Genomic DNA, 17,002 nt, shown 5'->3' with positions numbered 1-17,002 from the left:
ATGGCGACCCACTCCAGTACTCTTGCCTAGAAAATCCCATGGATGGAGGAGCCTGGTAGGCTGCAGTCCTACCAGCGAATAGGGTAGTCCTGCCAGGGTAGTCCTGGTACCCTACCAGGGATCTCAAAGAGTCGGACACGACTGAACGACTTCACTTTCACTTTTCACTTTCATGCATTGGAGAAGGCAATGGCACCCCACTCCAGTACTCTTGCCTGGAAAATCCCATGGACAGAGGAGCCTGGTAGGCTGCAGTCCATGGGGTCACTAAGAGTCAGACACAACTGAACAACTTCACTTTCACTTTTCACTTTCATGCATTGGAGAAGGAAATGGCAACCCACTCCAGTGTTCTTGCCTGGAGAATCCCAGGGATGGAGGAGCCTTGTAGGCTGCCATCTATGGGGTCGCACAGAGTCAGACACGACTGAAGTGACTTAGCAGCAGCAGCTACACTAATCTTTTAACAATCCAAATAGTGACACATAGATTTATTCAGCCTGATGTCAAAAGACAAGGCTACTATGTTGACATTTTATTATTTTCAGTATTCTTAAAGCTCTAACATTTAGGGCCTTAATCCTCAAAGCACTACCAGGATAGCTAATTCCTAGAGATAGTGAATGACTCCCCTGTGAGCACGTCTTTAATAGACATACCAACACATCCATAGCCACACCCAAGTCATCTCCTTCATCAAACTGTCACACACCACACCAATACCCCCGCCACATCTCCCCAGAGGACCAGGTATGGACAACTAGGGAACACCTCTAGAGCAGAGCCCTTGGAAAACTGTTCCAACCTTCCTGTCCTGAGCTGACTCGGCCCCTTCCTTTCTTCCTACAAAAACCACATTAAGGACTCTGGCCCTTGCCTGCCCATTCCCATCCCTGCCTCTTGATGACCCTGTACGGCATGCTGGGCCTCCTATTTCTGGGTTTGTGTGAGTATAAACTTCTTCTTTCAAGACATTCATTTCCATGACTGCTGTCTGCCATCCCTGATGAAAACAAATGCCTGGTACGTTTTAGAGCAGCTACACAGCTAGAGATGAGCGCCCGTGCTGATCCCCTCTACCCCATGGTCTCGCCCTGTCAGTGAGCCATCCTCTCATGACGGAAAGAAAAAGAGAAGGAGGAGACTTAACTGATAGGACTTGAATAGTGTATCGGGCTAGTGAAAGCCTGATCTTTGGCTGGTCACTTCAAGGGCAAAATAAATTTTTAAGAAAATATGTGTTCTAATGGTATCTCCAGCCAGATCTAGAGCACCTGGATCTAAATGTGAACGCCAAGAGTCTGTTTGTGGTCAGTGATTTAGGTGTCGGATTTTGCATGGATGATGATTCAAGTTAAATTTCTTAATATAGGTGATATGTACCACATTGCAAGGGGAAAAATTAATGTTCTACTCATAGGAAGGATCAATTTGTGCATCTGAATTAGATCTTTATCAGTATTCATTGTTTACATTTCAGGAAATTAATGCAAAATTAGCACCTTCTGACAGTAAATTTTATGCAGGATTATTCTTACTTACAAAAGCATTTTCTACACTCTTCAATTTATATGTGTAGCACACTGAGTAGAAATCAGAAGTTCATAGAATTAATATTGATAGATTCTGCCATTTTCTATTGACACATCAGGTCCATATCCTATACTTTTGCTGAGGTGTGAATTTGTATGTTATGAGTTTCCGGGCAAGTGTGAAACTTTGCCAGTGAGTACCCTAACCAATCATTTAACTTCCATATCTCAGAGTAATTTATAACTCATTACTACTGATCATGTGAATGTTGTATAGTAGAATATTCTATAGTGATATGTTCTTGAATAAGCCATGATGTGAAGGTGGATTTCTCAAGAATGCCTTCATTAAGGTGACTTTTTAGCTACACAAATACTCTCAAGTTCATGTCTAGTTTAAGTGCATTTTCCATCTCAAAAGCTATCTTCCCATTCCAGCTATACACACTGTCCTTCACCTTCTCTCCAGTTCAGAATTCCCCTGCCCATTTTTCAACTTATTTTTATTAAATGATTTTAAAAATTCCTCCGATGAAAGTGTTCAAGCATGCTTCATCACTGCCAATTAAATCAGAATTTTCCTTTATATATGAGAAGGGTTTATGTGGAATGTTGTACTGCAACCTCTCCCATTAAATGTGAAGTACTGTTTAGTCAAAAGGATCACTTAAGTAACTAATAAGAGAACTAAAAAAGAATATTTAGTCTTACGCCTGAAAAAGAAAAATTTAAACCTTCCTTCTTAACACTTTGTGCTCTCTTAAGCAATTGCATATTAATTCCAGTTTATCTAATTGAACAAGTAAATGAAATAACTTTGTTTTGACAGACAGAAATATTGTAAATACATCAGTAAAATAAATTATCACCTTATAAACACTCCCCATGGCCCTGATTGCTATGGAGCTGTGTTGACAGCCTGAAGTCATAAACTAGACATACAGTCAAACATCAGAAAAATATAAACTTGGGTAGCTTATGGTTCTAAGCCTGTAATCCAATACATGTAACACAACAGACACTTTAAGACACTTACAGTATCTGGCATTTCAGCGGTATTTTTAGCACAGTTTTCCCTTTAAGGAAATTATGGGCTAAGAATCACAATATATATTTTTTCCATCCTTTTACTTTCAGCTTCTCTGCTGAAAGGATTATATGTGTCTCTTGTCAGTGGAATATAGTTAAGTTTTTAATTTCAAGTGAAACTGACTTTTAATGACAAAAGCGATGTAATTTTTTTTGGTTTTAATTATGTTTCTTATGTTTTACCTAATATATTTTGCTGTTATATTTATCTCTATATATAAAACTATGCCTGTATCATGTCAAAAAAAAAATGACACTGACCTTATTTACATACATTCACATATGGAATAAATGCTAAAATTCTTGGGTTAATTTTTCCATTTAAGTATGTTGCTTTCTATTTGTCTCACATATGTCTATCTTTCTTTTTCTCTTTCTTACCTTCCTTAACATTGATCTTACTTTTCTCATTTCAAAATTTCCCATTTTAAGATCAGAAATTAAATTTTATAATCGTTCTCTTTATTTAGTAACTACTGTTAAAAATGCATGAAAGTCTAAAATTGACATAAAAATGCATGAAAGTCTAACATTGATCAATATCTTTACCCTTTGTATATTACTTTAAACACCCTCCTTTCAATTTATACTGGAGCAGTTATTGCTATTTATCTTGATTATAATTTAAATTGTAAATTATCTTTAAATTAAGTGTAATTTTATGAACTTCATGTAATGCTATTTTTGTTGTTTTTACAGTCTTTTTTCTTTAGATTTACTCACATGTAAAATTTATTTTTTCATCTGACATCATTTTCCCTATGCCTTTGAAATTTTCTTTCATGATGATCTAGTGGGAACAAGATTACCTTAAAAAGTACTTTAACTAGGAAAAATAATTTTAGATTGATGGTGATTCTCCATTATCATTTTGAAGATGTCTTACTCCATTGTATTCTGATTAATTTACTTATATCAATTTCCCAGTTCATAATTCAACTTTCAGCTGTATCAAATCTGAAATTAATGCTCATATATTGAGGTTTTAATTTCAATTATTTTATGTCTTTAGTTTTATTTGGTTCTTTCTCAAATCTGTTTGGAATTTTTTTTTTAGTTGCTTGCTCTTTATCCATGGATTTAATCTCTTTTGTTCTTTAAGCATTTGTTAATTCCAATATGTGAAGCCTTTTGGGGTCTGAGTCTGTTGTCTATTGTTGCCACTGGCCCTTGGTTTTAATGCCTTGATTCATTCTGCTTTTTTGCTTTTGGAATAAGAACTGATATTCTTTAGAACTTTATAAGAATTCTATTCGACCTGTTTTGAAAGTGGACTCCTCTAAAGATGGTTTGTGTTTGCTTCTGCCAAGCGGCTTGGACCATTACAATCTAGAGCAACTTTTGGCTTAAAAGTTTTTCAGATCACTAGAGTTGTATGCGTTCAGGGTATAAATCTTTACAAATGCTGGCTTCTGTTTGTGAATTATCACAAAAGATATTCTTCCCCTTGCCTTCAGAATCATCCTTGCAGGTATTGGGAGGGAACGTGCCAAGCAAATCATTTTATTTCACTCTGCTTAGAAAGTCTAATTCTTTTCAGTCCTGACTTTTAATAGGAACTCTCCCATTAAACATCCCACTTTTTTTGGTCAGTCATGGGCTTCAATCCTTTATCTGCTGTAACTTTGACTCAATTTCACCAGGTTCAGCAGCTGTCTTCAAGACGAAAGTTGACCTTAGTACTCTACTTGCTTCTCTGGGTTCTTGCATTTGCTTGTTTTTGCTTTTAAGAGTTTCTTACAGTATGCATTACCATATTGAACAGAAAGAGAAGGGTTTTTTTTTTCCTCAAAGAAAATAGGGTGTCACTAGAGGAACAATTAAATAAGCCTTAGAAAAGTACTTTTTATTTACTACTACTGTTCTGAAGGCTAGAAGATACCTAGAATAAAGTAAAAATGGTAGGCAGACAGAAGTGAAGTGAAATCAAGCAGTGTTGGAACCAAATGTCAAGTCACATTTAATATTTAAAATTGGGTTTCAAAAACCTGGTATTTTCCACATTGAACTGTATTTATTACACAATTGTTAAACACTTCACATGATGTAATGTGTTTGATACTTTTAAGAATTTCTTAGATCCAAGCAACTAATATGTATTTGTTTATCAAAAATAAAGTATCCCAGTGGTTAAGACTGAGCTTATTAGCGAAGTAGTTTTGGGGAAAATAGTGAAATTCAGTCAAGCAGCCAGTTAGTACTCAATTCCAAATAATAGTTCCTAAAATCTGTTTAAGCAGCTAAATTATACTACAATATGGTGTTTCCTGGGTGTAAATGTTCTTAGATTATTCATACTCTAGATAATTGAGCATACCTTGATTAAATCATGGAATAAAGTTCAAGTGAGGCTACAAGTGAGCAAGCTCTGGGAGTTGGTGACAGACAGGGAAGCCTGGCATGCTGCAGCCCATTGAGTTGCAAAGAGTGGGACACTACTGAGCAAGTGAACTGAACTGAGGCTACACCCAGGTGCCTAGCTGGCATTTTATTCATGGGAACTGTGTATCAACAGCTTGTGCATTCTCTGTGAGGCAAGAGAAACCTTTAACCTAAAATAATAAATAAATGTATCACCCTAGATAGGTAAATTTAGAAAAGACCAAATGAATCTAAAAAAACCAATAAACATAACTAACAGGTGTATGTTCAGTCAGTTCATTTCAGTCCAGTCGCTCAGTCGTATCCGACTCTTTGTGACCCCATGAATCGCAACATGCCAGGCCTCCCTATCCATCACCAACTCCCGGAGTCTACTCAAACTCATGTCCATCGAGTCGGTGATGTCATCCAGCCATCTCATCCTCTGTCGTCCCCTTCTCCTCCTGCCCCCAATCCCTCCCAGCAGTGTAATTATAGTCAAATCTTTTCTTCACTTTAAAGTGATTTTTCTGGACAGTAGCCCAAATTTCTTACCTTATATACAGCCACTGAGTGTTTTTGCTAAAGTCATCCTAAAACAATACTTAGTTATCTTTGGCAGAATCAAAGATCCCTAAAAATGAATCTGTCTTACAAACTATGAAACATATACAATGCCCTCTGCTTGTGAATCATCTCAAGAGTATAACACTTTATATATGGTTTTCTATAACTGATGTTTTGAGTCATTGAATTAGTTATTATTAATGATAATAATAAACCCAATTGTAAAATGAAAGAGGTATTACAGCCTTACTGATTTCACAGTAACTAGATGACTTACTTTCCATGCTTATTTGAATTTATTCTCATAAGGGGATTTTAGATGGCATAGTTTAGAAAGAAAAGAGAGAATGAATTTAAGTAGCAGAATTTTTCAGTTACAGTACCATCACAAAAAATGCTGTAATATGCCCTGTTTCTATGGCGAAGATTTTATAATATTTACTTTATATGATAAGAGTTATAAGTGGAGTTCTATGTTGTTTGTTCAGCCTATTATGCAGATGGTGCTTGATTAAAATCTATTTTAAACTACAGCGATTACTGCAAGATAGTGTGCATTAAACAGCTCTCCCAGCTCCATTAAAGGTTTTGGGACCGCGGCAGTTTATTTTAAATATGCTTATAGACGTTTCCAGCTTCTCCAGGGACATTTCAATATCAGTGATTCTCTTTCTTGAGTCTTAACTCCTCTACTCTCTATTCTTAAGAAGTGCTATCTAAGTAATACCATTAACACACTGCTTTTTTAAAGTGGAAAATTATTGTTTTATTGTGATAAATAGGTTAAATACATCACTTTAATTAAGCAATAAGACGTGACCAGAGGTGGATTACCAAAAGCGTAAAGACATCCCTAGGGATTTGGGAAATAGGTATCAGTCTAAAAGTTAATACAGGAAGAACAGATATCTTTGTAAAGCTACTGTGAGAGTAGTATGTCTATGCATTTGTGTATGTATTTATTTCTTCATGGGAGCTTTAACAGAACATGAAACAAGTCCATGGGTGATAAGAATTACAGGTAGGGCATCAGCCCAGACATATTCTTAGTTGCTATGATTTTTCAAACAACTTTTGTATGTGTTTCAGATGTCCTTTTCCTTGTCATTCTAAGCCTTTGTCCACTGCTGTAGAATGCAGGTGGAAACATGTGGTGATCCACTGCATGTAAGACTCCATACTGACGCTGTGAGGTTGGAAAGATTAACAGGACCTTGTTCTTACTCTCAATGTGCTTGTCATTGTGGAGACTTTATATTTTTGCATTCTGTGGTCCATCTGTATTGGAATTAAATTTAACTCTTCTAGTCTTAAAACCCAAGTAACTCTAGAAATGTTATACTCTAAAACAGTGTCCCGTACACGATGTTGTACAATCCTTACAGTAGCCACAAGTCCTGTGTGACCGTGTACATTTAAATCTAATTAAAATTAAATTTAAAAATCCAGTTTCTCACTTGCTCTAAGAGCTCAGCATATCCCATTGCCACACGTGGCTGGTGCCTACCTTCAGACAGTACAGAGACCATTTCCATCTTCCTAGAAAATTCCCTGAGATAGTACTGCTCTAGACTACAGTAGTCAGGGTCTCTGGGAAAATAAGGCCATAAAATTATAAACTTTCATCCATTCAGACAATACTCAAAATTAAGGTCTAGGGACATATTACAAATCCATTTAGCTCATTTTCTCACCACAATCATATTTATCGTCATTGTGTTCTTTCCAAATAGTTGATGGTCAGAAAGGCCAGGTGTCTTTCAAAATGCAATCCATTCCTGGCATGTAAGTGGATCCAAATTATAGCAGCATACCTTTCTTTGGGGAGGCTTTGTATGTGAGAAATGATCATGTGGTTTTCAAATATGTGATGAAACTACAGCCAGAAAGTAGGCCTGACCAATTCCCAGTTCATTATATAGACTAAAATAACAGCTCACTTCTGTACCTTCCCAAACACAAGTCAAATGCAAAGTAAAAAATAAGACCTCCACAATCAAGTGGTAATGCCCAGTGTTCAGACCCCCCCACACACATCAGGTGGTAATGGCCAGTGCTCACGTGGCAGACAGCCCTTCACTTCATACAGCCCTGCCCACATGTGTGGATGCATTAGACAGCCAACCACAGCAGGGGATTTGTATCCTGTTATATTGCTTTCTAAAAGCAAAGACATTGTACATACCGAGTGAGCCTTTATTCAAGGAACACTGAGCAATATAACAATGATTCCCTTTAAAGCATATTTTATTTTTTAAAACTATTTCATACATAATTTTTATTTTTGTGTTTTCCTCTAACACCAGCTTTGGTTGAAAGGGCATTATTTTAAGCCATAGTTTGGTTCTATGAGGGCAGTTTTATAAGTGGTCAGAATATTATGATCTAAGAATATAGTTTTAGTGAGCTAGTTGAATTACTGAAGAAAAGGCAGTGAATCTTAAGAAATAAATATTTTATGTGTGCCCTGTAGATTAGTCCACTCAGATGCCAATTTTCTTGCATGACAGATAATTCAGCCTGAGATTAACCATGAGTATTTAAAAGGAGAGTATAAAAAATTTTTTTAATAAATAAATAAAAGGACAGTATATCAACATGCTCTCACTTTCAGGAATCACAGAGACAAAGCTGATGTAGTGTTATGAGATTGCCCAGTGGTCTGGCCATAATGGGGGATGACACCCCAGCTTCAAGCTTGGTGCCTCTCAGGTACACTGTCAGATACACAGGTGAAGCCTCGGAGTGACCCTCCATAATACATAAATGATGTCTGCTAAGCCTTGAAAATAGGGAGGTAGGTAGAAATCATAAAATGCTTGTTTCTCCTCAAGGAGAAGACTGCATCTGGCTAACCCTATTAATAAAGACAAGCCAGGAAAATAGGTGAAGCCTCCAGAAAGCCAACCAAATTGATTGGCTGCATGGACTTATCTAGAGATTCCTATAGGTTTGCTATCAAAACAATTATATGTGTTGTGTCAAAACAGTAGCTTGTGGTTTCTGTATGCTTGATGCTTAGAGCTTCTCACTGGCCATAGCCGATGCTCCTGCTTTTGCAGAGATTCCCTAGAAAGGACGGCCACGTTTTCCAGTAGTAGGTTAATTGTCCTACCTGCTACCATTGGTGTCACATGAATCCAGCAGATCTGAAATGTTCCCCATGTCATCCAAATACTGATTTAAAAAGTAAGTAAGACAGCCTCTTCAATAAATGGTGCTGGGAAAACTGGACAGCTGCATGTAAAAGTGAAATTAGAACACATCCTAACACCACACACAAAGATAAACTCAAAATGGATTAAAGACCTAAATGTAAGACCAAAACTATAAAACTCTTAGAGGAAAACATAGGCAGAACACTCTGACATAAATCAAAGCAAGATCCTCTATGACCCACCTCCTAGAGTAACGGAAATAAAAACAAAAGTACACAAGTGGGACCTGATTAAACCTAAAAGCTTTTGCATAGCAAAGGAAACTATAAGCAAGGTGAAAAGACAGTCCTCAGAATGGGAGAAAATAATAGCAAATGAAACAACTGACAAAGAATTTCTGAAATATACAAGCAGCTCATACAACTCAATGCTAGAAAAACAACCCAATCAAAAACTGGGAAAAAGACCTAAACAGACATTTCTCCAAAGAAGACATACAGATGGCGAACAAGCACATAAAAAAATGCTCAACATTGCCTATTATTAGAGAAAGGCAAATCAAAACCACAATGAAATATCACGTCACACCAGTCAGAATGGCTGTCATCAAAAAGTCTACAAACAATAAATGCTGTAGAAAAGGGAACGCTCTTGCACTGTTGATGGGAATGTAAATTGACACAGCCAGTATGGAAGACAGTATGGAGATTCCTTAAAAAACTAGGAATAAAGCCACCATATGACCCAGCAATCCCACTCCTAGGCATATACCCCAGAAACCAAAATTGAAAAAGACACATATATCCCATTGTTCACTGCAGCACTATTTACAATAGCTAGAACATGGAAGCAACCTAGATGTCCATTGACAGATGAATGGATAAAGAAGTTGTGTTACATATACATAATGGAATATTACTCAGCCATAAAAAGAAATGCATTTGAGTCAGTTCTTATGAGGTGGATGAACCTGGAACCTATTATACAGAGTGAAGTGAGTCAGAAAGAGAAAGATGAATATCGTATTCTAGTACACATATACAGAATCTAGAAAAATGGTATGGAAGAATTTATTTACATGGCAGCAGTAGAGAAACAGACATAGAGAATAGACTTGTGGACATGGGGAGAGGGGAGGAGAGGGTGAGATGTATGGAAAGAGTAACATGGAAACTTACACTTCCATATGTAAAATAAATAGCCAACGGGAATTTGGTGTGTGGCTCAGGAAACTCAAACAGGGGCTCTGCATCAACCTAGAGGGGTGGGATGGGGAGGGAGATGGGAGGGAGGTTCTAAAGGGAGGGGAAATATGTATACCTATGGCTGATTCATGTTGAGGTTTGACAGAAAACAGCAAAATTCTGTAAAGCAATCATCCTTCAATAAAAAAATAAATTAAAAAAAGTAAGGAAGCATAAAGATCAACAGTTCAAACACAATTTTAGACAGTGCAATCGGGAAACAATTTAAATTATTTGGGGGAAATCTTTTAATAAAAACATTTGCAGTGAGTCATAGGAAATTTCTCTATATAACTGACATTTGATTATTTTCTACAAAGATTGATATAATCTGCAGTCATGGAGATTTCAATGTGTCAGATCTGAAATCTTGAAAATTGAAACTTTTTCCATTAAAATTTATAGGGAGTCCAGGTAAATATTCCATGTGGATAAGCATTTATTTCCATACACTGTGTTCCCATTGTCTGCATATTCCAATCCTTGATGAAATATACTTCCAATTTCATGATCCCTTCACTTGTAGCATTCTTCATTGTGGTCTTTCTTGAATCCTTTTTGTTTATCTCCTTGATATTTTATTATTTTGAATATAGAAATAGTTACATTTAGAACATTTGGAAATTATAAAGCATACAAAGAAGATAAAGATGTCAAATAGCAATGGTTTTTATGCATTCAAAATTCAGAGGAAATGAACTCGACACTCATCCACTCACAATTGTTACTGGAAACCCTGCATCTTAAGAGACTCCCTAAATACAAATTCACAGGAGAAGACAGTCTACAGCAAAAAAAAATCAGGTACACTACCATTTAGGTAGAGGAGGTAGAGGAGGATGGGCCTAAAAATGATTCTAGAAACAGTGAGGATAGCAAGGTAGGCATAAAATCAGAAGACTGATGTCATGGAGCTCTTGGAAGAGTCAGGACACTCACTGTGAGAAATCAAGTCAGGGGAAGAATGAAAAGTCCCCTGGATTTGTCTTTGTGGTCCTTGGTGACGTTTTTGAGAGCCTAAGTGATGGGAAGGCACAGTGAGTTGCCTACAGTCAGCATAACCATGTGGAGGAGTCTGACTGAAGAAAATTGTGGCTCTGTGTATCCTTGGGGCAAAGAGAAGGTTTGCTTGTTTGTTTGTTGCATGTCTGAAGTATCAAAAAGCAGTTGGAGGAATAGAGTTAAGGGTGACTAAGGCCAATGTCTCCTGCTCTTAGACGCTCTGATTTAGATATGACCTAGATGCTCATTCTCAATGGTTGAATGTTAGAATCAGCTGGGAAACTTTAAAGTAATACCCTCATGTCTAGGCTTTAGCTCTATACTGATTAAATCACAGAGGAGATTTTCCTGTATAGAGCTAAAGCCTGGACATGAGGGTATTACTTTAAAGTTTCCCAGGTGATTCTAACATTCAACCATTGAGAATGAGCATCTAGGTCATATTTATCTATGTGTTTAGTTTAGAGCCGTTACCCCAGTTTGCCCAGTGTCCACTCCAGTGGATACTGGATCCAGTCCCAGTTCAGTCCCAGCATTCTTGTCCTTTTGCTCATTAACCTGAGGACCAGTCATTTCACAGGATCACATGAAACCCTTCCTGGGGAAGTCACCTTCTAGTGTTAATCTACATCAGTTTGTCTGCTAGGTTCAAAGCATCCTATCCCCAAAGCGTTGTTTATCTGCTTCAGCTGACAGTTTCAAAACTATAATCTATTAAATAACTTTTTAACTAAAGACAAAGCCAAAGAATTCGCTTAGTTTTTTTTTCCTGTCTCTGGTTCTCAGGGCATATCTTTTAAGCCATGACCATATGGCATCACAAATTAGTGTTAAGGTCACTTCTTTCCATTCATTCAGTAAAAAGTTATTACTCTGAACAGCACTGAAACAAGTATACTGTCAAGGGTGAAACAGATCACCAGCCCAGGTTGGATGCATGAGACGGGTGCTCAGGGCTGGTGCACTGGGAAGACCCAGAGGGATAGGATGGAGAGGGAGGTGGGAGGGGGGATCAGAATGGGGAACACATGTAAATCCATGGCTGATTCATGTCAATGTATGCCAAAAACCACTGCAATATTGTAAAGTATTTAGCCCCCAACGAATAAAAATAAGTGGAAAAAAAGTTATTACTGTGTCATAATTAACATCTGAATACCATTTTAAAAATTTAACCATATTACATATATATCATCTCAGTAATCACACAATGGCACTGCAACTGGTTTGCAGCAGAGGAAATGGAGGCCCAGAAAAATGATGTAACTTGCGAAGATTTCACAGCTAAACGTAGTAACAGAGGACATGAGTGTGGATCTTCTGATGTTATTATATCCACCAGCCTCTCAGGAGCTCATGCTTCCTATCCAATGGTGGCTGTTATTTCACACAGATTACCTTGCCTGGCAATTTATCTGAATAAGATACATATTGTGTGTTTGCCAAGAAGAGAAAAGCAACAGCCATCACAGGGATAGAGGTGACGGTGCAGAACCTCCCTGATAATGGTGACTTCATCAGGGGATAGTGCATGGGGGCCCTTGTGCTGGTGGGAGAGGCGGGGCGAAAGAGGATTCCTCCAGAGACAGCACTACTCAGTATTCATGTAGACTCATATAATTCTAGAACTAGAAAGAAATCGTAGCCCAGACGTCTCATTCTATAGATGTAGATAAAGTGACATCACATATTAACTAGTTAGTATACAAGTTCAAATGCAGATGTCTAAAATACATTGTATTTTTTCCCACTTGCATCAGAATAACAATTTAGATTATCCCAATATTCATACTCAAGGACAATGGGAAGAAATGGAATCTTTCCATAAACTGAGTGTTAAAGCTGTGCTAGAAATGTCTAGATTTGAGAGTCTAGTTTCCAGAGATGCACTCTCCAATATGGTAACCACTAGCCACATTTAGCTATTTAAATTTAAAGCAATTAAAATTGTATAAAATTTAAGATTTTGTTTCTTATTCCTGCTGGCTGCATTTCGCATGCTCATTAGTTATGTGTCGCTAGTGGCAACCATATTGAATAGCACAGATTTTAGAACTTTACCCCGTTAGCAGAAAGTTCTGTTGGACAGCACTGATCTAGGGTCTGGATTATGCCATGCTAAGCCATGAGCATGACTAGGATTTCTCAGCAGCATTCCACAGACCTAAGTGCAACACCAGGAGCCACTCAACTTTATTCATTGGATATGTTGCCCACTATCGTTTAAAAATCATAATTAGGGGCATCCTGGGTGGCTCAGTGATGGAGAGTCTGCCTGCCAGCAACATGGGTTCGATCCCTGGGGCCTGGGAGCCACAACCACTGAAGCTTGCACGCCCAAGAGCCCTTGCTTCCCAACAAGAGAAGCCATCGCAGTGAGATGCCCTCACACTGCAACTGGAGGGTGGCCCCCGCTCGCCACAACTAGAGAAAAGCCCACAGAGTGGGAAAACCCAGCCCAGTCAAAAAATATATATAATTAGGAAGAAAAGGATAAACTCCCCAAAAGAAGACAGGTTGGACTGTTCATACAGTGGGGTTACTACAGGAGCAGTCTCCTGCTGTCATAGTCACAGTGCTGCTCGTCATTCAGTTCCTGCAGGAGAAAAAGGAAAAGCTGAGAGAGTTGAGTTATAATAATATCTAACGGTACAGCAGTATTATAAACAGAATCAGTAAGATTGTGTTAAAGCTGTGTAAGTTAGGCTGGAAGAGGATGAATATGAAAATTACATAAAATAAGAAGTTTTACTTGAAAAACAGGAAAAATAAAACCAAGTGGCCCTTAGAAATGTCTGTGTTTATGTGATGTGTATGGGTGAGGATACCTGGGTAAGTTTCAAGAAAGAGCAATATGATCTGCCCCTAAATTTGTTTAGTTCTTCTATAATTCAGATTTTGTTTTATTTCAGATCAATGGTGGAGAGAAACGACCTGCCTCTGACATGGGGAAAAAACCAAAAACCCCCAAAAAGAAGAAGAAGAAGGACCCTAATGAGCCACAGAAGCCAGTGTCTGCCTATGCGTTATTCTTCCGTGATACTCAGGCTGCCATCAAGGGCCAAAATCCAAATGCTACCTTTGGTGAAGTTTCTAAAATTGTGGCTTCCATGTGGGATGGTTTGGGTGAAGAGCAAAAACAGGTAAGAAAAGATACAAAATGGATGATTCAACATGATTTGAGAAAGTGTGTGCATCCTAAAGAAGTGGCTTCTGAGGTCTTTTGGTGTGTGCGTGTGTGTGTGTGTAGAAGCTCCAGTCATGTCTGACTCTTTGCGACCCTGCAGACTGTAGCCTGCCAAGCTCCTCTGTCCATGAGATTCTCCAGACAAGAATACTGGAGTTGGTTGCCATTCCCTCCTCCAGGGGTATCTTCCTGACCCAGGGATCGAACCTATATCTTTTACGTCTCCAGCACTGGCAGGAAAGTTCTTTACCACTAGCGCCACCTGGGAAGCCTGGTCATTGGGTGAATTCCTCGAATACTAGAACTGAGGCTGAGAATGTGCCCCACCAGAAGCAGACTTCAGGGGATTCTCACATGGTTTTACATTCCTCTATTGCTCTGTTATAAATAGTATCTTAGTTCCTTTGTTTCAAAGTTTATATGCTGTAGTTACTTTTGGAAGGGCTTCTACATATCCAAGCCAGGATTACCTCATTCCTTAATGCTGCCAATGTGATTCTAAAGACAGAAGAAAAAACACTAAAAGCATTTTGAGAACTGTCCACACCTCTCTTCAGCACTTAGTATTTACTCTTTTGTCATCAAAACTCTCTTTACTCTTTGCTAAATGAACCTCGAATTTAAGGATCTCTACCCTTAGCCATTCCCTAAAGACCACTAGAGTATATTATTCAATCCCACTTGTACCATATTGCTAGGCTGTATTAAATGGGCCCAGATACCTGATTATTTTCTCCTCTTGTGGATTGCCATGGTGTGCTGAGGACCACACTGGTGGGGAGCAGTGGCGTGAGACACTTTGTATCTCAGCCGCAGTGTAAGTCATCCAGAAGGTCTTAAGGAGGATGGGAATCATGGAAAGAGTCTTATCCATCTCTTTGCAATCCTGTGGGCTGTAGCCCTCCAGGCTCTTCTGTCCATGGAGTTCTCCAGGCAAGAATACTGGAGAGGGTAGCCATTTCCCTCTCCAGAGGATTCCCAACCCAGGGAAACCCGGGTCTCCTACATTGCAGGCAAGTTCTCACGCTGTCTGAGCCGCCAGGGAAGCCCATGTATAGACAGAACCCACTTCGACAAAGAAGCGGTATTGATCCCAGATTTTTAGATTGCCGGGACTAGATTGCCATTGTCACCATCTGGAATTTCTTTATCATGAAGGAAAAATTAGATGAACATTATCATTAAAGTTCAGTCACTGGATGTGGATGAAGTGGAGCAGCTTTCAGTTCAGTTCAGTTCAGTCGCTCAGTCGTGTCTGACTCTGCGACCCCATGAATCACAGCACGCCAGGCCTCCCTGTCCATCACCAACTCCTGGAGTTTACTCAAACTCATGTCCATCTAGTTGGTGATGCCATCCAGCCATCTCATCCTCTGTCGTCCCCTTCTCCTCCTGCCCCCAATCCCTCCCAGCATCAGGGTCTTTTCCAAAGAGTCAACTCTTCGAATGAGGTAGCCAGAGTACTGGAGTTTCAGCTTCAGCATCAGTCCTTCCAATGAACACCCAGGCCTGATCTCCTTTAGGATGGACTGGCTGGATCTTCTTGAAGTCCAAGGGACTCTCAAGAGTCTTCTCCAACACCACAGTTCAAAATCATCAATTTTTTAGTGCTCAGCTTTCTTCACAGTCCAATGTCTCTGCTTTTTAATATGCTGTCTAGGTTGGTCATAACTTTCCTTCCAAGAAGTAAGTGTCTTTTAATTTCATGGCTGCAGTCACCCTCTGCAGTGTTTTTGGAGCCCCAAAAAATAAAATCAGCCACTGTTTCCACTGTTTCCCCATCTATTTGCCATGAAGTGATGGGACCAGATGCCATGATCTTAGTTTTCTGAAAGTTGAGCTTTAAGCCAACTTTTTCACTCTCCTGTTTCACTTTCATCAAGAGGCTTTTTAGTTCCTCTTCACTTTCTGCCATAAGGGTGGTGTCATCTGCGTATCTGAGCTTACTGATATTTCTCCCGGCAATCTTGATTTCAGCTTGTGCTTCTTCCAGCCCAGCGTTTCTCATGATGTACTCTGCATAGAAGTTAAATAAGCAGGGTGACAACATACAGCCTTGACGTACTCCTTTTCCTATTGGGAACCAGTCTGTTGTTCCATGCCCAGTTCTAACTGTTGCTTCCTGACCTGCATACAGGTTTCTCAAGAGGCAGGTCAGGTTGTCTGGTATTCCCATCTCTTTCAGAATTTTCCAGTTTATTGTGATCCACATAGTAGCAGCTTTAGATGCTACAAAATACTGAACTGCATTCTTGATGGGTTAGTCTCATACTGGATTCTTAACAGAGACTTTTACCTCTCCTCAGGTCCAGGGAAGTATTTAAGAAAGAGAACATCTCAAACCTGTGTACATCTCTAAGAACCTATATATCATAGTATCTGTCAGCATCTACAATGTATATTGTGTTTTATATTTTAACAACAGTTTTTCATGATTTGTTTCATTTGTTCAGCACAGTATTCATAGATGCTGTTTTCTGAATTTTGCAGGTTATGAAATGGGGCCAGATAGTTAAACTCAGTCACTTATCCATTCAACAAAGATTTATTGAGTGTTTACTGTGTGCCCCAGGCAATTCTAGACACTGAGGGGAGAGCAGAGAATAAGACAGGTCCCATTCGTTGATTGATTTGTCTAAGACTACACACCATGACTAGAACTTATCATTCAACCTGCAGTTCTTTTCTAACCAATTTTTAAAAACAATTATAGCTATAATGGTAAAACCAACTGCTAACAAAACATTAGCTAAACCTACTCTTCCAATTCTCTCCAACCCCCCTTTACTGCAAGTGAAAGCTGTCCTGTCCAGTCTGAAATCTCTACACATTATGTCCTTTTCAAGATTGCCAGTCACAGCA

The 17,002-nt window shown here is 38.7% G+C and overlaps 1 protein-coding gene across 3 annotated transcripts in view; it reads left to right on the top strand.

Annotated features, from left to right (window-relative positions):
• Positions 1–17,002, top strand: part of TOX (thymocyte selection associated high mobility group box) — a 307,493-nt gene that overhangs the window by 251,214 nt on the left and 39,277 nt on the right. For all 3 annotated transcript variants that reach the window (XM_043483897.1, XM_043483896.1, XM_043483898.1), the window contains exon 5: positions 13,866–14,096. In XM_043483897.1, coding sequence (XP_043339832.1) covers positions 13,866–14,096 — 231 coding nt within the window. The remainder of the gene's footprint in view (positions 1–13,865; positions 14,097–17,002) is intronic.

This window comes from Cervus canadensis, chromosome 12 (genome assembly GCF_019320065.1).
Source record: "Cervus canadensis isolate Bull #8, Minnesota chromosome 12, ASM1932006v1, whole genome shotgun sequence".
NCBI classification, from domain to species: domain Eukaryota; kingdom Metazoa; phylum Chordata; class Mammalia; order Artiodactyla; family Cervidae; genus Cervus; species Cervus canadensis.
The sequence above is the reverse complement of the archived record's forward strand: the minus strand, read 5'-3'. Positions and strand labels throughout refer to the sequence as shown.